Here is a 25,773-nt window from a genome sequence, read left to right on the forward strand (position 1 = left end):
GAAACCAACAAGTTAACTATCATAAGACTCAACAAAATGACAAACAATAACTGGCATCTTAGCTTCAAAGAAGTAAAAACAAAGCAGTGAAACAACCAAATAAAGTGTATAAAATGAATGAGTGAGGATGTGGAACCTCTATTTGGATGAATGAAAATAGAATATTAGAATCATCAAATAATATGTTTTCAACAGTACTCTTTATCTCTTTTCTTTAACTTGCTTTTCAATGAAAATGGGAGAAAGTAAGAGACAGATAGAATATCAATTCACTATATTGTATGATTCATACTGATAAAATGCAATTACATCAATTCATCCATGTACGACAATTTAATTCAAAGTCATCAACGATTCCTCTTATGATATGAAATGAATCGTTGGCTAGCCAAACCTGAAGCCTATCATTATTACATAATCCATATAATTAGCAATAACTCATTAAAGTAAATAAATAGACACTTGTCTGGACAAGGAGGAAAAAAATTCTTAACGGGTTCCCTCAAATTTACATTTGTTACAGAGCTTAGCAATAATGAAATACAAAAAAGAAATCTGGGGCCTAGGTTAGAGCTCCTAAAGAATGAGAGAATATAAACTTAAAAATCAGGAAAAGGAAAGGCTAGTATACAAAAAGAATGGCACTAAACCACAGTTGCTAATCTACAAATTTGGTATGTAATTTTGGAGGATATACAAAAAGGGTGACCGACTTAATAATTTCCCACCCCTCGAGTAGAAAAACAGCCTGTTATTGTAAATAAAGTCAAAAACCTTTCGCCGAATTGGGAGGTGTTGTATGTGAAGAGGAATCCTCTGAATCACATGTAGACAGGCCAGATAAATCCAATGTGGTTTCAAGGTTGAGCAAAGGTTTTAGTCTTCGGTGAACCTCGTCACTTAGAAGATTAATCTCTTCAAGAATCATGGATGAAGCAGTTTTGCAAGATTCCTCATCCCTGAACGCCAATGTCCATCTTCCATCGACAAAAGCTTTTGTCTTTAATTTCCCTTGGGCATGGACATTGAACTTGGCAGGATCCAGAACAGGTAACGAAGACGGTCGGATCCGCAGATGTAACCATCTTGGATGTTTATCATCAATCCTGGGCTAAAAAATGAGGACACAAAATGATAGTAAAATTATTATATATTAATCGAAGTAAAATTAACTGTAAAATTCAAATCTTCAAATTACATTCACTGATCGGTTGGCTAAAGTCAAAACCAGCAACATAAATTTGTACCCTAGTTGTCAGCTAATTCAAGATAAAAATGCAAGGGTAGAAGACAACTATACACACATTGCACCCAGCCAAAGGTGCAGCAACCCGAACAACTCCATAGGGCTTCTTCATTGGCAACTCTTCTGCTAGCACAAGCCACCCAGATGTTCCTACAGAGATTGCTAGAAAGCAAAAATGGCGCTCTTTACCCCTTTCAAAAGCAATTCTACAAGGCACAGCATTCACTGCACATGGAAAATAAGAGCAATTTTACCAAAAACCAGTTGATTGCCAACTTACAATACTTTTATGTAACTTTCTTCTTACCACGTAAGGAATTACTTATACAACCTAAAACGGAACATATCCCCAGACAATAAAAGAAAGAAACACCATCAATTTAGTCCTCTAATGTTACATACGTCACCATATTGACCCTTTAAAATTTTTTGTTATCATATTTGGCCCCTCAAAGATCCAAAATGCAACAGCAAGCTTCTAAAAATTTTGTCATCAAATCAACCCCTCAAAGGATCTAAAATGTCACTCTGTCCTTTGAGGGACTAATTTGGTTACTAAATTCTTTTAAGGACAAATGATAGATTACCAGCTGAAATTGATCTTTAATTAGTGTTTATTTTGATCAAATACAAAATTTTACAGAAAGAACAGCACGAATAGTCCCAGCTCCCAGGGTTGAGAAATTCCTACAAAGAGAATGAATTCTGTCCAAATTACCAAATATACACATAATAACTGCCTCCTAACCCCTACTTACGTCATATACTACGAATACATAGCTGCTACATAACTGATGATTGTCCTGCATAATTAAAAACACAACTATCTTGCAAAACTGCCACATGGAAGTATTCTACATCTACTACGCCCCCTCCTGGAGTATATCTTCCAAATAGGTGGGTTATTGAACTTTCTTATCCAACCAACTAATGTGGTGAATGGTGATATACATGTCATTTCAGAGGACCAAATTGAGGGTTTCTTATAAAGATTGCAGATAAACCCTCTGTTTTTCTACCCCTAGACTAACTCCTCTTAATTGTTCGAAAAACATGACACTAAAACCCCTTTGGCATTACATTAAACTCCCTTAAATGTTTACAAAACATTGGACCATGTCTCCCTGTAAGGGAAGCTGCTGTAAAAATTGAAAAAGTAGATCTCTGTGCAATTTGGCGAAAACTCAGAGGTACCAGTGTAATTTACTGAAGAAAACAAGTACCACCATAACACAATAGTAAAGTACAATTTGCAAAATAAATTATTTTCTAAAAAATTGCAAACATTCCTTTGCATTTCAACAAGGCACAATTTTCTCTCTCCAGTTAGGTTTGTTACCATACAACATTGCGTATTCATTTTATGTAACTCTTATTGGTGAAAATGACATACCATGTTTACGTTGCATTTTGGCTTCATAAAGCCATAAAACCCTTTCAGTATACATGAAAAACAGCTCTTCAACATACCATTTCCTAAACTCGCAGCATAGCTCATTTAAACAGCTAGGCACAGTATTATGAAGAAGAAAAAAAATAGAAATACCAAATTGTTTCCCCCTTCCCCTCTCTAAAGGAAAAAGGAGAAGGAATATAGAGTATGGAGTAGGCAGAATGGGATTCGACTGCATGGGAAATGAAAATTAGGATTTTTGGAAATATAAGATATATTTGTGTCAATCACAAAAAGAGCATAAAGAAAACTCCAGTTGGAACATTTACCAAGGCTGACTTCAGTTCCTGGTTTTGGGCCTGAAATATCAAGTCCAGAAGTCTGAGCACGAGAATTTGCTGGGAGATCACCAGGAGGATAAATAAGAGGCTGTTCAGGCACATGTCTACCTAGAGTGAATATTTGAAGTTGGTGCAGAACTACAAATACCTAACAGAAAGAGTGGGGCACACAATTCATGGAAGAAAAAAAAATTGAGAAAAGTCAAAGTGTTAGTAAGTTAAGCTATAGTGCACTTTTAAGAAAATAACAAGACTACAGAATAAGAGCAGACCTTCACAGATTCATGCATTCTTTCTCCAGCAGCAAATGATGAGCCCTCGGGTATATCTTCTGTGTAAACAGAAACATCAAATAAGAGCCAACTTACTATTCTCCCCAGGACCACCAGCCAAAGGAAAAAATATATGTTGGAACAGCTCATTAGTACAATCTTACCTTCTGAAGAGAGCATCTGAGATGGAAAAAGTATGCACTTGGGTTCTTTTGGAGGGTATGATGACTCCATTGCTACATGTAGAAAATTATTTCGTTGAAGCACACAAGTAAACCACTTGAATATAGAAATCCATTAAGCACAAAAAGATATGTTATAAAATCACCTCTTTTGCATTTTCTCCACTCATTACAAAGAACGGTGATAAGAAGATCGAGCCAGAAACCTCTAACCTCCTTTACAAGAGCAGTAGCAGAATTCTTGTATGAATCCTGTATTTGGAGAAAAATAGATGCAACAGTGATTAGGAGATGCAAATAGCAGAGATATGAGATGCATATAGTGAATGTATCGACAATAAACAAATGGAAATATGGTAAATTCATGTCTATACCCATACATTTGATGTATTAATTGATTATAAATTATTTCATATATGTCATTGGCACATATGCATCAATGAAAAAAATCACCATACAAACCATCAACAGAGTTACTCATAGACTAAGTTTACAAATCAAAGAACCATCATTAACAACTTTAAAAAATGGAACCATTTGGAATTTAGAAATAATCCCCACTCCTTCCCAGAACAAAAAAAGTATGATCCCATTAGGTGAGGTGAATTACAAAGATTGCACAACGCCACTTGATTTGTTTAAAGACCAAATTCTCAAAAATTATTCACAATTCCATCCCAAAACTAGGATTAATAAAATTGATCATAGATGACAATACTAAAAGGCATGAAAACTTTTTGTGCAATTTGTATCAGTAGTCAGTACCTTATCTCAAACTACATTGTGATGGAACTGTGAATAATATTCTTGAAAATTTGATCTTTAAATGAGTCCAATAGCGTCATGCAATCTATGTAACTGACTCAGTAGGATACGACTTCTCTCAAACTACTTTTAAATTCCTTGAAAGGTCTATGGAAATGATATTAGGAAAAGATATAAAGAAACTTCTAACTTCATATTAGTAAGCAATAACCATTTTCTGAAGAAATATTTAGTTTTTTTTGTCTAAAATGGCAGCAATAAGGTTAGAATGGACATTGTGTAAACTATCCCAACCCAAGTGGCTTCAAGAAATATTTAGTAACTTCCATAAAAAGGTCTACAACAATAAAGAACCATATTATCTAGATACAATCATACAATCAAATCCCTAATCGTTGCTTTGTAAATCTCAAGAAAGGGTTTAGGTTACCATGTCTTCCAAAGAGTGACAACAGACTTCTTACTGCAGGACTAAAATTTAAAAGATAAATGGTAAATTATAGTTAAATCAAGCAAGGAAGTATTAGAGCTTCTATTATGAAAGTGAATCATAGAAGAAATAAAATGGAATCCAGTTCAAGGGATTGGATGAGGCTTCATAGGATGTTGGGAAGTTACAGCTGTTATATCTGCTATAAAAGTATAAATATGAAGAATTTAGGAGATAATTCAGTTTTGTAAGTTGTAATTGGTTGTTAGGAGATATCAGGATTTTAAAGTCCTGTGTATAGCCTCCCTTATTTGTTTTACCTTCTCTAGAAACCCACTTTTCATTGCAATAGAAGATTCTCTTCTCTTATGTGCCTATCCTGTCATACCAGTTTCCTAACAAGATTTTTCCGTCTACAAAATAATAATTGAGTCTTTGCAAATTATATATCTGGAATAACATAAAACAAACTAACAGTGAACCAGGATGTTCCATGTGTGCAAATCAGCCCCACCCAAAAATCACTTCAATATACTAAGCAAAGAGGTGGACTTCCTACGTATACAAATAATACACAATTATAGGTGCATGCATTAATTATCGTAGGAGTTGCTGGTTAAGCCTCATATGTTCTTACTTTCAGCAATTCCAGGTGTTGAGTGTTGAATTCTGCCTCACTGTAAGGAAGCAACTGGCGTAAAAGCCAACCACCATCCCACAGTGTCTCTGCAGATATATTAGAACGACAAAAGAGGCTCACTAATGCATCGAGCACCTGAAAATGAAAACACAGACACACCATATATAATTAAATTGATAAACAGAATGTCATAGAACTTGGCATGGCATAAGTAATACACAGAAACAGATAAAGGTATTGTTTCTCTTTTATTTGAGCATCAGATAAAATTAATGTTAACAATAGGAACAACTACTCATTATATGATTATGTAAAGCATTCATCTATGTTGTCAAAACTGGACTGGACCAGAAAGTAGTACTGGGACCAGACATTAGATAAGTCCATTTAATTCCAAAAACTGGCCTCGCAAAAAAATTGTTAAGCTGGGCATAACCAGTTCACTGGAAAAAAAAACATACATACATACATACATATATATATACACACACACACACACATACACACATACTTTTTTTTAATCTAATTTATAAAAAAAAAACAATATTATGATGATTGATACAATTCTAGCCAAATATTATGATGATTGATAATCATATCAACTATATTTATTTAGTTTCTAATTGTAGTTGCTAATTAATATTACCATGTTGTTGACCTAAAATGTTATGACATCTATTTTATTTAATTTCATATTTAATTTTGAATATTTTATGTTATGAATTATAACATTTATAAGTGAAATTTAAATTTAAATATTATGCGGTTATCAACATTATGTTATACATATCTCATATCAACAAACACCTCCGTGAGTTTTATTTCCCTTAAACTTGCTACAGCCTCCAAGATAGGATTCTGTTTATGCCATCTCTTGGGTCTTTGCCAATGGCTGTTTCAAGTTGCTATTTCTGATATCCAAAGAGACTGGGCAGCCTTTCTCTGCTGCATTCTTGAGTTTCTCTCATGCTCCTCCTTGAATTTAATTTCTTAAGTTTTAGAGAATATACCATTCTTCCCTAGTTGTACTTTACCTACCTCCTTTCTCTCTAACATAATTCCCCTTCAAATGTGACAACCACTAACAAGTTAAGGGCTTTTGCATAGTAGTGATGAAACTATTACAAAAAATAATATAAACAACACTCAACGAGATACAAACATGTACCTGAAATCGCGGCACACGAGGGCTTGTTATGAAATCAGAAGACAGAAAAGATAACCCGTACTGCTCCTGTAAAACAAGGTAAAGAAAAAGTAAGAAAGCTAATATCAAGCAACGGAGCTTCTAAATGTTGGTAAGAAAAAAACAACTGAACATATAGCTTACTCCACAAAGATTAAGTGAATCAAATCAAATCAAATATTAATACAATTTGGATATAATCTATTAGAAAATATCAAAAACAGATTCAAAATCTCAAATAGCACGTGAGTATTTCTATCAAACCTATGATACATAGATACTCCAAATACGGTGATGCATCCATATCCAAAATCCAATACTCATAATACACCTGCATTTCTAATTTTGGTGTATCCTTTAATTTTTGGATATCCATCACCCTCAAAGTACTTGCCAACCTAAAAATTATAAAATATGGACTTCGCAGAGGGGAAACTTGAAACTTCGTCTAGAATAGTATAATCATATGCACATATCATTCACATATATGAATATAAATATTTTATTTAAAATTAGCATATATTGTCGACACAGTATCTTAAAAAAATCAGTATTTAAGTATTGTATCATATCAGATGCTTGACTCCATACCTGTGCAACATAATATCCCACCATTTTGATGAGAATCAAACAGAGTTATAAAGTATAACTAGCTACAATTATCAATCACCCGCACTAGGATCTCTATGCACCCAACAATGGAAATAGAAAACAACAAACACCAAGACTTATGGAAGTTGAGCACAAATTAGCCACGGGTAAATTTTAACATATGCCTAACATATTTTTGCATTATTACACTTGGATACACTTACAGAAACAAACCAATAGCACAAATCCCATCCATGAATCCATGTTCATGTATGTATATCAGTGGGAAAGTGATTCAAATTTTATTTAAACTTTGATGAGAGCAATTCTAAAAAAAAATTCTTATTTTTTGAAGCAATGCTGAGTAACAAAGTACTAAATTATAGATAATGAAATCAAATATATTATGAAATGGATACAAAAGATACACTTGTAAGTTGTAATCAACATAATTCATATAGAATTTTCACCACTGCTCTTAGTTCTCACACCTTGATAGATATGATTATCTCGGACAGCAAAATATTGCCCAAGTCCTCTTAAAGAATTTTAGAGAGACCATTAACATGTTTGTAGTCTAAAGGGAAAGGACTCAAGACCTAGTATCATTTTTAACATGAGATCTCACCAAAAGGTACATGTAATTTGGTCGGAAGTTTGATTTAAACATAGCATCACTTTGAAAGTTGGACTAGTCCTTCAAACAATAAGGTAAGAGGTTATACATTTACTTACCCATTAAATAGCACATTTTGACACAAATTACAGAAATTTGAATCATGATGAAAAGCATATGGCTTTGAATCATTCATGTATCTCTAGAATACAAACCACAAGATTCTTCTATTCGGTGACCTTTTTCCAACATTCTCACTCAAAGGGACAGAGAATCTTAAACTGTTAAGAGCCTGTGTGTTTTGCAAGGAAAGCATGTTTCTAGCAAAACGAATGACTTTCAATAGAAATTTTCTTATTTGGTAACTTTTAACAGTAAAGTGAGATTGCAGCAAAAAGAATTGATTTTGAGATAAGTGAAAATCATTATCTTATATGTTGTACAAAAATGATTCTTGACGTGGGACCTACAAATTTCTTGAAATATATCTACATTTAGACTTCAAAAGTTGTTTTACATAAACAAAACATAATCAATTCTTCTATACTCACTTGTAAAGAGTATCACTCCCGTACAAATATCAAATTTTATAACCTTAATTCTTTCATAATCAATTCTACCAAAATCTAGAACACATTAAATAAAAGGAACAAAAAAGGCATTACTGAAAAGAATCAAATGTAAATAGGGTAACCTTAGCTGTACATATAATGAATAAATAGTTATTAGGGAACAGTTATCAGTACAATTGTATTTATTTTATATACAAAAATTGTACATGAGGATTTCATTGTTGTAACTCCTCTCTCTCTCTCTCTCTCTCTCTCTCTCTCTCTCTCTCTCTCTCTCTCTCTCTCTCTCTCACACACACACACACACACACACACCATGGTATATAGAACCTGAAAAGGAGTAAAACCCTAATTGCTGAATACTTAATACCCAACAGACCCATTGTCCACCACCAGTGAGAAAAAAATTAATAATATAATGGCCTATGGTGATGTGCCAAAAACCCACCATAAACATATGGCAGATGGGGGTGGCAGCCTATGGCAGAAGCCATTGCAGACAAAAAAAATTATGTGTGTTTTGTGTGTGTATGAAATATAAATTAAAAACAGCCAAATCATAGCCTAAAATCTCAAAAGAATAATGTCATATTCATAAAAGTCTGATGATCTCATCACATAAAGTCATAAACATAACAATTCATAAAAGCACTAAGAAAAAAGATGAAAGTCAACCAACAAAGAATCACGACTCAGGACAACAAGACACAGTGACACGTATTACAAATCTAATCATCCTCCTGTTCCCCAATATAATTCCTCCTTAGATGATTTTATTTTCGCAGAAATTACGAAAAACAAAAATCATTAGTGTCATATTCTTTGATAGAATGGCAATGTTTCCATCCAATTTCTAAACTATTTCACTTAGTTTAGAAAAATTATGGCGTTCAGAGCTCAACCAAGATTAGGATAGATATTGTTAATTAACGGTATTATAGACATTCCTCAATTAGGCTAACTAAGAATAAAGCAAGAGTGGAAACTAGAAGCAATCAGATATTAAATCTAATCACATAGTCAGCTAGTAAAACTAATTAACAAAATAGAAAAGTATAGAACCAAACTTGCGTCAAGCAAGCATAAATGAAAATTATAATAAAGGTCAAATAAAGGACAGCCACTAACACTTAAAAAACAGGGAACTGCAAACCTTGATCTTTTCAAGATAGACATCAAGCTCACAGCCACTGCCATCCCTCGCCAAGCTATTTTCAGAAGAAAAAAGTTGCTCTTCACCTGAATCCTCGCCAACCAAAGCTTGCTGCAGAAATATGCAATATCAATCAATAACATACAACAATAGACCGAATTCATTAAAAGTGGAAAGAAGTACCATTCACTAGATTACAACTATGAGCTATTTCCCCCTCCTGAAATGGGCCATATTTCTAAATGAACACGAAAAAATTAATAATTCATTTGGCAATAACCTTCCTAGGTAAAGCTGTCGAATCCTCCACTATATTTATCATTGTTTCTTCTAGCAACAAAAGAGAAAGAAAAAAAACTTACTATCACAAATATTCGAGACATTATATAGCTAAGATATTCTTACATTTTAACTTTATTTACTCAAAACAAATATTCCTTGTCAAAGCTTGATTTAGATAAAGTCTAAGCACAAGTGAATAGATTTCTACATGAGTTTCAAATTTGAAATTCCTCCCATCAATAAATGTTTCCCTTTTCTTAATTCTATCCACAAAACCTTATTATTATTCCTTTATATGCAATGCCTTCTCCAGTACCTCAACTTCATTTATAGAATCACATCCAAGAATGCTAAGGATGTTAATATGTGCCATTAACACTTATCCAAAAGTCTTGACATCTTATTTTTTGCAGACAATATAGTCCTAGTTGAATAGTCAAGAGAGGAAATAAATGAGAAGTTAGTGAAGAGGAAGCAAGCTATGGAAACATATGGCTTTCATTGAAATAGAAGTAGGATTTAAGTTTAGCAGGAAGTGCACCAATCTTAACTTTGAGGTAAAAATTGGAGATGATACCTTACCACAGGTCACATGGTTTAAGTATTTGGGTCCATCATAGATCATCATACAAAACAAGGGACAAAATGGTGGGGATGTTAGTCATATGATTCAAGCAAGAGGGAAGAAATGGAATTCTTTGTGTTGTGACAGAAAGTCACCAGTCTAGCTTTTCTACAATGTATGACAGAATGTTGAGCAGTAAAAAATCGATAGATTAAAGTCACTACAGCATAGATAAGAATGTTGCATTAGATGAGTGGTTATACTAGATAATATTAAGATTAGGAATAACTATTAAGGAGAAAGTTGGGATAGTACTTTTTTGTAGAAAAATAAAAGGTAGAACTTTGCCTTGGGTGATTCAGGCATGTGTGGCGAAGACTTATAGAAGCCGCAATTAGGGAAGTAGATCATACAAAGGGTAGCGAGTAACCAGAGTAACCACGAGCCGGGATACCAAGAATCAAGTGGGAAAAGGCTAGGTCATTGTTGAGATTTACGGATTTTGTAATAATGGCACTTGAAGGTAAATTCAACAGTACTTATAAAGAAATAATGGTGAGGAAAATGCTAATCAGGGTAAACTCCAAACGAAAATAAATAATAATATGACTTACTGAGCTCTAATACTCAACTTTACTGTGTATTTGGCATAAAATGGCAAATTTAATGGCCGGAAAATTTAAAAATACAGAATACAGGACATCATCTACAGCAGAAACAATATAACCTTGCTTGAGAATCTGTTATAAAAATTTGGTCAGTGGATATCACTAGTAGAAATCCTACCTGATGCACTGCTAGTGTGTCTTATGACTCATCCAAGATACCTGGCTCACTAAGGCTCAAGGCCCAAGCACATAGCTCAAAGACCCTCCTGGTTAGTGGACTATATCTAATTGTGCCAGGTTTCTATTTGGTTTATTGTATTTCCTTTCCCTGATGATCAGGTTGTTGCCTCGTGGGCCATGATGTAGTATTTTCAGAATGTTACGTTATTCATAGCCTGGTTGTATATTATCAATTATGAGAAGAAAAGTTTAAAATTTAATGTCTCTTATCTGTTGCATAAGTTTTAGCAACCCTAATTTTCTTTAGCTCTTTTACCATTAGTGTAACAGCCACCATATCATTATTAGTGCTTTCTTTGAGAGTTGAGCTATAAAAAGGACTACCTATAGGTTGGATTAAGGTGCAATACCATATACCAACAAGTGAGGAAAGCCTTCAAAGGGAAAAGAACTATCACCGGATTAGTGTCAATGGAATGAAAGTTGAGGACATCAACTCTTAAAAGGGTGGCAATTAGGGGTAGCAATAAACCAAACCAACTCAAAAATAATTCAAAACACGATTCGATAACTAACTCATTAAACTTGGTTCATGAACCAAATGAGCTAAACTTGACCTAAAGATTTAACTTGATAAATAAATAAGCCGAACTTGAGTTGTGCATAATTTAGTTCATTTAGTTCATGAATCGACTCGACATATAAATATATGATTTATATAATTAACTTTCTATTTAGTTTCAGCTTATTAAAATATGAAAGAACTTTCAAAACTTAGTTATAAGTTAATAATAAAGAAGTGAACATTTTAGAATTTCATGGTTATGGATTGGATTTTCTATTATTATATACAAGGTGAAGTTGTTTTAATTAATTTATACAGACTTTAGTTGTAATAATGTTTTTTTAGAGTTGTACTTTGTAATCTTACAAAGCTAATAGAATAATTTATGTTTTGTCTTTTAAAAAAAATAAACAATCATTTTATCTAAAATCTATTGTTAAATTGAAATTTTCAAATGTATAAGATTAAAAATATTGAGTCTTGGTTCATGTGATTCAAGCTAACGAGCTGAACCAAGTTGCTAGCAAGCTCGAACTAAGCTGAGTTTGAACTGGAAAAAATGCTCAAGTCGTGCTACGAGCTACATCAAATGTTATCGAGTCAAGCCGAGTTGAACCGAAGTCAACTCATTTCCAACCGTAGTGGCAATGTTGAGAGTTCCACGTGAAATAGATTGAGAAACTTGATATGGTACTTAAGCCAAGAGGCTCTCCCACCTAATTAACTTATTTTTGGGGTTGGGCTTTCCTCTTTTCACACGTCCTAACAAGCACTATTTTGACAAATGGAGGCAAAAGTCAACAGTCAAATGTTTATACATTTAAAATAGTCTAGATGGAAGATGCAACGTACCAATAACTGTTTCTTGTGCTGTTTGCGTTGTGGAAGAATTCCAAGCCTATCTAACATTGATTCATCAAGTTCTACAAAACAAGATATATTAAGTATACAAAAATGAAGGTAATGATAAAGCAATCAGATATTCACTGGTATGACCTTTAGTTTGAAGTAAGGTGGCAAGCACACTCAGAGAACCCAAAACTTGTAAGTCATTCCCTTTTGTAATATATGCAAGAAAAACCTCCCTACATCAATTAGAGTAGTCATGATGACCAGAAAAAATCATCAGAATTATGTCAAGAGAAAAATCCAAGAACTAGAATATTACTTTTTTATTTGATAGAATAGAAATTGCATATTGACACTTCAATGACCGAGTAAAAACTAAACACTATAGGAATGATAGTTTGAGCTGGCATGACAAGTTTACTAATCTTTCCAGATCCAAAGACAAGAAGAAATACAAAGTGAACTGTTTTCAATCTAACATATATCACAAAAACCTAAATTCAGGTGAAAAGAGTGTCATTACCTTAAAGCCAAATTTGAATTGCTACAATTATCTTCTGACATACTTTCTGAGTGAAAACTTGGAGAACTAGAAGGGTTTGGCACATTCACTGTCAAGCATTCTGCATTGCACTTGGCAATATTATCATTATCTGGTTCTTGGCTTACAGAGGTAAAACCGAGATCAGATATATAGCCATTGACTTTACCCCTAGAAAATGTTGTAAGGGCCTCTAAGGGATAAAAAAGTGCCACGACTATGGTATTTGCCAAATCTTTGATTTTGACTATCCTTAAGATGCAACAAAGTAAGTAGAGAGAAGTGACAACACCACTTTGCATGTCCTGGATTAATGTGCTACTAAACATTAATAAGAACACACTGTATAATATTAAATCAAAATCCATCCAAGAAAGATCTTTTAGAGATCCTTGAACAGATGCAAATTAGATCACAGTGAACATAGAAACCAGAAAATGAAGTTTCATACATTAACATCCAGTAATCTCAGGGAAGGAAGAAGAATTGGAAAAATCAGAAGCATCAGAATGCTGTCTGTTATTAGCCTCCCAACATCAGGAATTCCAGCAGAGATAACGTCACTAAAGTAATACAGGTTATCCTCAATTTCATCTACAGCAGCAATAATTGCAGAGGTTGAATCTGGACCTGGATTTCTGTCTCAGTAACAATAATTCCTCTATCAGGAAAAAAGGAAATCTGAAGTTAATATACTAAAGAGAAAAGAAGCAATGATGTCTTACTTCAGTGTCTCAGAGACCAGTCTATTTAAATCCATACATTGATTCCTAAAGAATGAAACCAGGTTTGAGAAGTAATCAGTGTGAGGTGCGCTGGCTATATATCTATTAACACATTCATCCCCAACTGAAAATTGCACAGACAATTGTCAGAAAATTTAGTATTTTGCATCGTAACATAACTAAGTTCAGGAAAGAAACTTGGAGGGAGAAAGGCCACATAAAACAGTAAATCTTAGTATCTTACCATGATAAACATTAAGGGTCACAGTACGGACAGCAGTACGAACCATGCTCTCCTCGTGAAAGGCAAAGCGTATTGCTTCAACATAGAGTGGAAATGAAACTATTTCATCCTAAATGCATAGAAAAGTAGAGTAAAAACCTTTGGACATGTAGAAAACAAAGGCAGAATCATCTGATATCTCCTTCACAACCAAATTGAATTACCGATTAAAAACAGATGGCCAACATAAAAATTAATAATCTCACAAAATGGCTGTTACACTAACAGGACTACCAATTGTCCAACAGATTTCTTGCTCAAGTCTATTCACTTTGAATATCAACCTCAATTGCAGAAAATATCAAACAGAATTTTGTTGTATTTAAACAGTTATTTTTTTATCCTGCATACACTTTTTTATACCAAAAAAAAAAATTCAACACAGAATCTGATATACAATTAAACCTGCATTATCCACCAGCTAGAAAAAGAAATAAAAACTTAGTCTCGTCTCCTCCATTTTTAACCCATAAATATTAGTGCAACTATTCAACAGTTATTAACAACATCTTACAGATCTCCCTTAAGCTAATATTCTGAATAGCTATCAGAATAAGTAGACCCAGAGAGTAGAAAACTTACATTGCGAGTCTTCACAAGCAGAGAAATTGTATTCTTGTTCAATTTTCCACTTATTGCTCTTCAATGACCAAAAGACATTTAACCAAAGAACAAGTTAGCAAAAGTTTTAAAAACAAAGAGAGGGGGGGCGTCAACAAAATTTATACAACCCCAGAAAACAGATTTCATGCAGTGTAATCATAAACTTCCATTCACCAGTAGGATGCATTAAAACAAACCTTAAAAAGGATATGTAGTATGACAATAGTTCTTCGTTGCGAAAGTCAAATGGATATGTAATTAGGTAGTTCATATGTTCATTGCTAAACATATAGTCTGCAGAAGTTAAGATAAAGACGATTATTAAGCCGATCATCAACAATGTGTTAAATATAGATGAGAAACTGATATAAGTGCAGAATAGGGCACTTCATTTGACAATCAACATACATATAGCATGTTCACTTCTTAGGTTCTGGATCATAATGCTCACTGTTTGTAGCAACTGAAGTGGAATGCTCATAGTTCTGCTAAGTTTAAGAACACGTACAAACTCTCCCACAACTTGCTTTTCCATGAAGAATCTGCCACAAGCCATGATATATAAATTGCCAGCACTAAACCAATTTTACTAAGTAACATAAGCAAAAGGGAATCTCACTCAAAAAAGCTTGGGTCATGTTGGTCGCCATATGTTATCAACTCCGCTATGGATCTCAGTGCCTCAATAACAAAATCCTTCCACACATTGCACGATTTAGAAAATTAGGGAAACCATGAAAAACAAGTCAAAGACTGCTCTGAGCATAGGATGAAGTTATTTTTACCTTATTAACCTCATTAACTATTTGAACTTTCGTCAATTGGTCAGCCAAGTACCTAAGCACCATAAGGCAGCAGGACAACACTTAATTGAATAAACAAAATAAATAATCAGTAAAATTTACCCAATCATTTTCTATATTATCATTAAGCTATATCTACACAAATGAACTTCAAGTCAACATTCAAGAAATCAAAACCAGGGAGCAACTAAACTCTTATCCTCTATCCCTCTCCCAGTCCCCTGATAAAATGCTGACAAGTGACAACTAAATAAGAAATACTACTAACTAAGAGAAAGGACCAATCTTTGTCTTGATTATAAACAAGGGAGGAACATGATTGGCAACTAGCATCATGGAAACAAGACAAGGGATTTGTTGCTTCAAAGAAACTAAGGCTCTAAATGATACCTACAGAACACACAGCTCCATGCAATTTGATCATTATAAATACGAAAAATGTTAACACCACATACTCTAGCGCTCTTTTTTAAGTTTTAAACACACTCTTTATTATCAGCTAAATACGTTGTAAATCATAAAATTGGCTCGGCCGCACTCCTAGTTTAATGAACCCTAACTCATACTTTTAGATTTTCAATAAATTCTTAACCAATAATAGTGTGTTACTATCTCCTAGCAAAACAAATCCTTCAAACTCCACCTTGCAACTAATAGAATCCAAATCAACAAGCAAAATAGTCCGGCAAGTTAGGACAAGCAGAAAGTTCAAAAGCCGAAACTCTTCACTTCAATTCAAGCGCAAACAAATTTTACAGAATACAGGTCTCAGGCAAAGAAAGAAAGGCACAATTGAATCAAGGATCGCCTGAACGAGAAATGCGGATTTTATTTTAATTTAATTTTTGTTGAATTAGGTGCATTTACGAGAACATGCAATTGGGCGGATTCGGAATGCAAACCTGAGTTGATCCAAGGAAAAACGATCTCTGGATCTCCAGAAGGAAAACCACATGGTTGTGCGAATCAGAGCGCGGAATTGAGCTCACTGAAATTCATGCTGAATCGAATTCGAAACTGCTCGATCCTTCCGAGCAGCTTCTGGAGGAAGAGAGAGAGTAGGGTTTTCGAAGGATCGTGACGAGAGAGACTGTTACCGAACGAAGCAGGAACACTTGGCCTTGGATTAACGAACCAGGTAGAAGTTGAAGAATTTCAAGGAAAACTTGAAAAAGTGATGCAAGTTGTCTTAGTTATAATTAATTAACAAAACAACAAAGAATGCCAACCGGGATCTCGATTCGACCCGATTCCTCACGGTATGTGGTATGTGGATCGGGTTTGAACACCCTCCTTCTCTTGGCCCAATGTGTATGGACCGGTTTGAGTAATTTTAATTTTTCAAAACACCAAGAATTTTTTTCTAAATTGTATTTTTATTTTTTATTTTTGTTGATATATAATTTTAATCTCCTTATTTTAGAGTAGATACATTTAGTATCTTTAATTTTAAAAATATAAAATTTTAATTCTTTCATTAAATTTATATTTATTAATGATTAAATTTTAATATATATTCATATTTGACTTTTATTAATAAGATAGTTGGAGATTAAAAAAACTAAAAAATAATCAAGCAAATAAAATTTATTAATAAAATAAATGATTAAAATATATACAAACAAATATTTTTTATATTCTTTTTTTAAAAAAATTCATTCCTACATATTACGTGACTTAAGTAATAACTGATTATTAAACAACAACAAAATTTAATGACTAATAAATATATCTATTTTAAAATAGAAGAGAATATATATATATATATATATAGATGGGTGGGTGAGTGAGTATAAATAAATATTATTTTAAAATTAAAATTTAATTCATAAATATTTTTCAAAATATTTCAACTATTACATTAATCAACATAATAAAATTATGACTTTCTTAAATGTATGTTAATTCATTTTATTCTAAACTTGGTTGGGAATAATTTAATATATATAATATAAATATAAATATAATTGGAACTACAAATTATAATTAAAATAATTGACTCAAAAATTATAAATAAATAAAAAAGTAAAAGGGTTTTAATTAATTGATTACAATATTAATATGTCAATTTTTATAATTTTACATTTATTATCTATTTCAACAGATAATTTTACCGAATACTTATCATTTAATAAGTTTACTTATCAACTTCTAATTACTTATATTATATTTATTGTTATAATAAATGACTCATTCAATAAGAGTGAATTGAATAACACTCAAAAATTTTACCCTTTGAATTTACAAAACGTTTTTCAATTAATACATGACAAAAAAATTAATAAAGATCTATTCCTTAAAATTCTTTTTGATGCATATGTTATAACAATAATAAATTGCAAGAGTCTTAAAGAGTACAAGTAGGGATAAAAAAAATATCTGCACCCGTGGGTATCTGTAGGTAAAATTTGCTATGGATAATAAATGGATAGGTTAATTGGGTACCCGCGGATAATGGGGACGGATAATTTTTTATCCGTTTATAAACGGGACGGGGGTTGGGTATGATGATATCCATACCCGTGAGTACCCGTTTAATAAAAAATTTTAAATATCCTAATTATCCCTATATCACATAACCCTAAAACTACACTCTCTCATCTTTTTTTCTTACAAAAGTGAGGTTGATGAAGTTACCAACATGTGTTAAGCATGTTATAGAATTATGTTGGATGTAATTTTATTTAATTTTCTAGCTTTAATTGGACCAATAAAATTTATGTATTTTAAGTTGTTTACTTTCGTTTAGAATTATGAGATTGAATTATTGTAGCTTTGTGATGAGACTTTAACTTGTGAGATTGATGTATTTTAAGTTATTGATTATCTTGCATTTTTATTATTATTTCAACAAAATTAACGTTAAATACAAGTTCAAAATTAACATTATTAAATATAAACTTAAAATTATTTGTAATATAATTTTTTAAATTTCTTAAAAAAATTATAAATATCCATGGATATCTGTGGGTATTCAAGAAATTCATAGATACTCACTTAATGGATACCCGCGTGGATATGGGGTGGGTATGGGCCAATTTTCATCCAGCGGGGCGGGGACGGACTTACTATTACCCGTCCCCATGGGGCCCCATTGTCATCCCTAAGTATAAGGAAGAGAGAAAGAAAACCAAGATTTTATAATGATTCACTTTCAACCAAGAAGGACTACATCCAATCTAGTAACTCATCGAGATTTTTCCATTAGAATTACAAGAATCTTTCAATCAATTTTAATACCATAACCTCTTTCAAATCCTATAAAAAAAAGTTTTCTCCCTTGCCCAATTAAAAACCGTAATCAAATCTATGCAAGAACTTTTATAGTCCTTCTCTAAAGATCAAATTTTCTATCATCAACCAAAAGGTATAAGGAAATAAAATACCTAAATGTTTAGTGTTTCCACAATGATAGTCCTTCTGCCTTTTCATTAAGAAAAGCTCAAAGGTAGGTGGTGATCAACTATGAAATCACAATTTTCTTTCTCTTAGAACTTGAAAAACTTTTAAAAAAAGATATTTGACTTGTTTTTCAAAAAGAATGTAAAATGCTACATATAACATATTGTTTCTTAACAAATTTAAATCGTTTTGTAATTGATTAATTCAATCATCATAACAATTCCAGACTTATTATAAAACATTTTAAATGATTAAAATATGTTATAATCAATTAAAACATGCAAGTGTATTTTCAAGAGAGCCAGATTAATTGATAAAAATATCATAATCAATTAAAGTGTTTTTTCAAAACTCAATATATAAATCTAGTACATTTTGATCAATTAAATAAAATTGTAATCGATTAAAATCAAACATCTCGATTTTTACAAACAAAACAAGTCATCATTGAATCAATTAAAAATTATTAGATCAAAAGACGATCTTGGATCCTTTAGCATATAAGTTTTAATGTTAACAAACTTAGACATTTTTTAGAGAACAATTTTCAAATCATATTATAAGATGAATTAGAATAAGATGATTGGTTATAATGATGTGGTCTCTTATATGAACTACTTCGTTTAATTTGTAAGATGAATGCATTTAATATATATCATTTATGATGTTTGATAAGCAAATCTATTTGTCTATATTATTCCTCAACGTATCGAAAGGAATAAAAACCTTCTTCAATATTTCTACTTCAAAACGGAACAAAAATATGTTTTGTGTCAAAGAAAAGACAATTAAATCCCTCAAAGCATGCGAACTCTCAAAAAAAGTCATTCATGACTGACACAAACAATAGTTCCTTCTGTTTGGAACTATAAAGCTGATAAGTAGTGTCTTTGACCATATATGAAGTGAAAATTCAATGAAACACATTTAATGCATCAATAAACATTTCTCTCTACAAGGAAGAAAGATGGAGGTAGACGAAGTAAGCCTATGAGAGATGCTCAAGGATTTGCAATAGTTATCTTTATGAAACACCTATACAAAGAAACTTGATGATTCAGAAAGACAGAGAGAACAATTTTTATTTTGTAAAAAGATATTCGTTCTTTCTGTAAAAAAAAATTGTGTACCTAATTTGGTTGAATAAAGTCTTGATAGTAAGAAGAAACAACAAGTGATTTTTCAACTTTAACTTTGTGTTATTGCTTACAGTCTAAAGAGGTTTCTTTGTAAACAATACTTGATAGTTGTAACTTGAGGAGGCTTTGTTGTGAAAGAATACTTGGTTGTTGAAGTTTGGAGATGTTTCGTTGTTCAAAGAATACTTGGATAGTTGTTTGAAAAGGAAAGTTAAAGAATACTTAAGTTAGGCCAAAAGTGGCTTATGAAAGAATATTTGTATCTTTATAAAAGATAGTGAAATTTAATCAAGAATTGGACGTAATCTTATTGGTTGATACGAATTGGTATAAAAATTTTATGTTCTTTACTATTGACTCTTTGTCTACACTCTTAAGAGTTTTGATACTACTTCATTGTTTCGAAAGAAAATGTTGAGTTTTGATAGACACTATTCAACTCCCCTTCTAGTATCTTTTTTTTTCTACAAAAACCTTTGTAATCAATTAAAACAAAAAGTTTATGATTTCTCACAAAACTTAACTAGTAAGAATATCATAAGAATGAGAGTTGAATTGTGACTTAGCCTTTTTCTTAAACTTTAACCCTTCTGAATTATCACTCAAGTTGCCTTGGTGTTCAAAAGATCTAGAAATAAATGGTTCAGTTACTCAAAAGGATAATATCATTATTTATGAGCTCATGTTCAAAAGATTATAATTATCTTAGATGTATATCTTAAAAGTCAAAGTTTATTCCTAGAACAACATTTATAAATCAAAAGTGTTTTTCATAAAATTGATGTTACAAAATACAAGTATTCTTACAAAACTCAACCATGAAACCCACTTGGCCATGGGAGAGACAAGATACAAGTATTATTTCAGCTTTTTAGGTTGCCTAGTATTATTTCATTCTAGTCTCTCCATACTATCACCTTATAGACTCTCTTTAAGCTACCCACATTCCATGAGTTCTCCCTATCCCTTTCTTACAACCAAACTTCTACCCATACGGGTGATTTAGGATAAAAACATATTACATACAAAGAGAAAGTTTTTGGGGTAATATACGGCTAATCAACACTCATAGGTTGGACTCTTCATGGTAGCTTTATTGTACTTCACTTTATTTTTTGCATTCTTAATTTTAGAGAAGTGTTGAAGTCGAGAGGAGTAGATTAATGACTTGGAATGGTGTAGGCTCTCTCCTTTGTGTTTTGTAGTTGTATTTGGTCAATATATATAAGTTACATGGGATGAACTAGTCGTTAGAGCATATCGTGTTCCCCAAGTTTTGTGTTGGCATCATATTTTTTTACATCAGCAAGGCTTCTCAAACAAGGTGCCTTCTATGCATATTCTAAGTTTCATTTTCTATATATGATATGGAACTTTGTTGATGTAGTCTCTATAATTTAGTATTTTGACCCTTCAAATGACCAAATTAAGTTTCGATATCTTCATAAAACTTGTAGATAAATATGTCCTTATCATTAGAAATTGGTTTCATGTTATTTGGACCTCTGTAGCACAAGATTTTCCCAAATTATTGCAACAACATTGTGTTGTTCTAGACAGATCAACATTTCCATATTGCAAACATAATTTGTCCATGATAGAGACCTTATCAACCCACAACTTCTTCATCAAAGTTATAGAAAATTTTACTATCTTTCAATAGACACTAAGTTTGGCTCAAAATCATCACTACAAGTCCAGATATGTTCAAAATACTACATTATGTTAGTGTTGCAACTCAAAATAATAGTTTCATCTTGATTGCCATATTTGCCCATATCTAGGCTTTTCCAATGCATCATGAGTTCTTCATAAAGGTTGTAGATAATTATTATAGCTATCCAAAGCCACAAATTTTGGCTTAAGATCTTATCTAAAACTAAATATATGTACAAAGTACAGTAACTATGTTTTGTAGTCAAGATCAACACCATTTGCAACATCTTTTACAATTTTTCACATGATCTAATCTATATAAGCTCTAAACTTCTTCACGAAGAATGTAGATAATTCTTTAGGTTTTTCATATGAATTTCTAGAGCTCAAGATATCACATAAATAGACTTCATAGTCTTCTAAAGATTTTCAGTATTGAATGTATAGTTAAGACATCCATTCAAAGTTTTTATGAGTTCTACATTTTGAAGTTTCATTCTAATGCTTATGCCACATTAATAGTATTTTATTTAGCTTAAACTTGTTCTTTCTTGTCCACCTTCTAAGAGTCATTCTGCATCAATCTTAAGTTTACTTTAATTGATGTTTTGAATACACTAAGCAAACTCATTAGTAGCATAAATATTCAGAAGGCTTATGACTTTTATTTATAAGGTTTGTCATAATTAAAATATAAAGGGTTTAGACTTAACAAAAACAAAGTGAGTTTTCAATTTAATCAATTAAACAATTTGTAATCAATTAAAATAAGGAAATATGGTTTTTCTAAAAATACATTTTAACTACAGTAATTAATTAAGCATCCTTGTAATCAACTACTCTGTTTATGAAAACACGAATTTATTAAGAAAATAACTTTGTTTAACTTCCTTGTTTGGTTTTAGCTTGATAAAAACTCCTATCACTTTACTTATTTAATTTTTTAAAATAGTAGATAAGTTTTTTTCTTTTTCTTCCAGCACTGCATAACCTATATAAGCTTTAAAAAAGGCATTTTTATACAATTTGAAACTTAGAAAGAAAAAGATACATGATTATAAGCTAAAACTAAGTCTTCATGAACTTATCTTCTGTAACACCCCAATTTCCTTAAAAGGATATTTTTATTAGTAATGGCATTTTCGTAATTATTGATGGCATTTTCGTAATTTTAATAAAGGGACAAGGGTATTTCTGGGTTTCGGAACGGGCCGTTCCAAATGCAGAACAGGCCGTTCCAAAAGAGCGAATATGCTATTTTTTCAAGTTCCAGAACGGGCCTGGAACGGGCCGTTCTGGATGGAGAACGGGTCGTTCTGGTATGGAGAACGGGCCGTTCTAGAAACAAAACGGGTCGTTCTGCTGAGTCTCGGAACGGGCCGTTCCGATTTTGGAACGGGCCGTTCCAGTTGAGAAATTTGCCCACGTTTGAAGGATCCGGAACGGGCCGTTCCGAAATCAGTACGGCCGTTCCGGTTGCGCCAGGAGGCCTATAAATAGGGGCAGGGGGGTGAAAATTTGGTACAGAGGAGAAGAAGTGAAAATTTTAGAGAGAGAAAGAAAAGAGAAAGAGAGAGAGAGAGAAGAGAAAGAGAGAGAAAGAAAGAAAGAGAGAGAGAGGGAAAGAAAAAGAGGGGATCCAGAGGAGGAGACCCTGCCCAAGTTCCAACTCCGCCTATCCAGGTAAGGGGGGAGTGAGAACCTCGCTCAAGGGTGTGGGGATAATTGTTGGATAGTTGTTTGCCGGATTGGCCCCCAATCCTTTGCCGTTATTCTGTTTAATTTCTATTTACTCTACTTTGCTTTTTGTTGAAGGTGCCGTTGTTCTGTCTAAATTTCTATTTACTCTACTTTGCTTTTTGTTGAAGGTGCCGTTGTTCTGTCCGATTTTCTATTTATTCTACTTTGTTTTTGTTAAAGGTGTCGTTGTTCTGTCTGATTTTCTATTTACTCTACCTTTTTCTTTGTTAAAGTAATAAATGAATATGAAATTAATGTTAATAATAAATGAGTTTTAATATGAATAAGAATGCTCTCTGAATCTCTGTGAATACCTATGCGGACCTTAAGAGGAGTATTTATGACATGACCTTGTGAAATATGGACAAATGACATGAGACATATGAATGGACTATTGAGACATGATATGATTATGAGACTATGACAAATAATGACATGATATACTTGATGAAATCTTATAATAAGTTAAATGTTGAGTTCATGAAATAATGAATGTTTGACATGCATCATATGCATATATTACTCCAGGTGTGCCGCTGAGGCCGCATACCCACGATGCTAACAAGGTGTACCTTAGGGTCACCGACAGTTGATGCTAACAAGGTGTACCTTAGGGTCACCGACAGTTGATGATATGCTAACCAGGTGTACCTTAGGGTCACCGACAGTTGATGATATGCTAACCAGGTGTACTTTAGGGTCACCGACAGTTGATGATATGCTAACCAGGTGTACCTTAGGGTCACCGACAGTTGTGCAGGTGTGCCTTAGGGTCACCAGTGATGATATGTGAAACTTCCTTATGGCGCCACATGCATGTATTTATGAGATGAGTCCATGACATCATTGCATGATAAATGAATGTATTTGTAATATTGATGATGTATGTGTATTGTTTACATGTGACTTATATTTGTTGTGTGTGTGTGTGCTATCTAACCTTTATTTCTGCATCTGAAACTGAGTGAGATGTTTCTCACTCCCTTGTTGTTTTTGTATATGTTTTAAATTATGTTGCAGATGATCAGCATCATGGGGATGTTGGTGATGAGGCTTAAAGGCTTCAATTGGGCATGCTCTGATAGGATGTGACATCGGGACATAGTTATTTTTAGTTTAATATGTTATTGTTTTAATAACTTTAGTTTCTCTTCTTTGTAATTTCTAACGAAGAGATATCGTAGATAAAGTTTATAATTCAAGGAAATTGTATGTTAAGATTTGTAATTTGAACGTTCTTGATAAAAGACCAGAATGAATATCTTTGTTATATTTTATTACATGATTTGGAAAATATAAATTGATTCCTAACTAGGAGGCCCTGCCACCTTTACTGGAGTTAATTTATATTTCCTTTATTATTATTTGTATATATATGATTTCTTGTTTTATACTAAATTGTATTGAAAATCTTAACTTCTTTTCTTTTATAATTTTTACACTGGAGTTATGATTTATGAGTTACGAATGTGAATCTTCTACCTTGTTATATTTGAAATATTTGTCAACTATGAAAGATTTTATTTACCCAAAAAGAAGAAAAGTAATATCTTATTGTTACATTTGTTGTATATTAATAATGGGGTAGAGGGTGTCACATCTTCAACCTTTTTCAATCATCAGTGCTAACATTTTTGACCTATTATATTTAGAGATTTCAATAGTTTTTTTTTAATAGTAAAAACTTGTTTTCAAAATAAGTTGTGTTTGAAAGTATAGCTAAAAGTTGTAAAACAATTTTTTTTCCTTAAAAAAATATTGTTTTCATGTATTTAAAAATTTGAAACTTATGATTATTTTATCGGAAAAAAAATCCTTAAAGTTCATTTACTATCTAAAAATTGATTATTATTTTTTTTACCTTAAAATCATTTAAGCAAATTTACTAAAATGAAATTTCACTATACATATAATTTATTGTTGAAATAATATAATTTCTCAGTTATTTCAAAATACATTCAAACTACCAACTTTCAATTACTAGGTTCCACCTAACTTTCCAACTTTCAATTAATTTTTCTTATTTATGTATGACTCTCCAAAAGGAACTCCTCCTCCAACCCATCTCTAGTCTACTCCCGTATCATGTATGACCATCATAGTTTAACTACTATGAAATATGTAAGGGTAAACTTACAAGAAAACAATATAACAAGTATAGGAGAAAACTACAATTATACTACTAATATCAATCATATCTCCTTCAAGATTTCCAACTTTCAACAACACAACAACATTCCAACATACCACAACCAAGCAATTATCTTCATCTTAAGTTAGCATATAAGCCATACAACACATCAACAACCTTTTTAAGGTATCAACTTAACAATATAGATCAACACGTCAACACATAACAACTTTATAGCACAACTATGCAACTAATATTTCAACATATCATATGAACAACACAAAATGAAAATACATTATATGCATAACACAACA

The 25,773-nt window shown here is 32.3% G+C and overlaps 1 protein-coding gene across 5 annotated transcripts; it reads right to left on the reverse strand.

Annotated features, from left to right (window-relative positions):
* Positions 1-259: 259 nt before the first annotated feature.
* On the reverse strand, positions 260-16,581 carry LOC109815370 (protein TRANSPARENT TESTA 9). 5 transcript variants are annotated; one of them, XM_083059313.1, is made up of 22 exons: positions 16,294-16,577; positions 15,374-15,425; positions 15,208-15,284; positions 14,997-15,130; positions 14,786-14,882; positions 14,568-14,625; positions 13,947-14,055; positions 13,703-13,826; positions 13,429-13,615; positions 13,147-13,282; positions 12,960-13,059; positions 12,584-12,672; positions 12,440-12,510; positions 9,388-9,498; positions 6,438-6,503; positions 5,267-5,404; positions 3,581-3,686; positions 3,417-3,488; positions 3,253-3,311; positions 2,969-3,128; positions 1,305-1,471; positions 260-1,111 (listed from the first exon to the last, which is right to left on the reverse strand). In XM_083059313.1, exons 1-22 carry the CDS (start codon positions 16,344-16,346, stop codon positions 767-769), a joined length of 2,511 nt encoding a protein of 836 aa, XP_082915439.1. In that variant the 5' UTR covers positions 16,347-16,577; the 3' UTR covers positions 260-766. The 5 variants fall into 5 exon arrangements, with proteins under 5 accessions (XP_082915439.1, XP_082915436.1, XP_020235670.1 ...); XM_083059310.1 differs by having other exon boundaries at positions 3,253-3,308; positions 12,960-13,282; positions 16,294-16,578; XM_020380081.3 differs by having other exon boundaries at positions 12,960-13,282.
* Between the last annotated feature and the right edge of the window lie 9,192 nt (positions 16,582-25,773).

Source organism: Cajanus cajan, chromosome 1, assembly GCF_000230855.2.
Source record: "Cajanus cajan strain Asha chromosome 1, NIPB_CcT2T_4, whole genome shotgun sequence".
NCBI classification, from domain to species: Eukaryota; Viridiplantae; Streptophyta; class Magnoliopsida; order Fabales; family Fabaceae; genus Cajanus; species Cajanus cajan.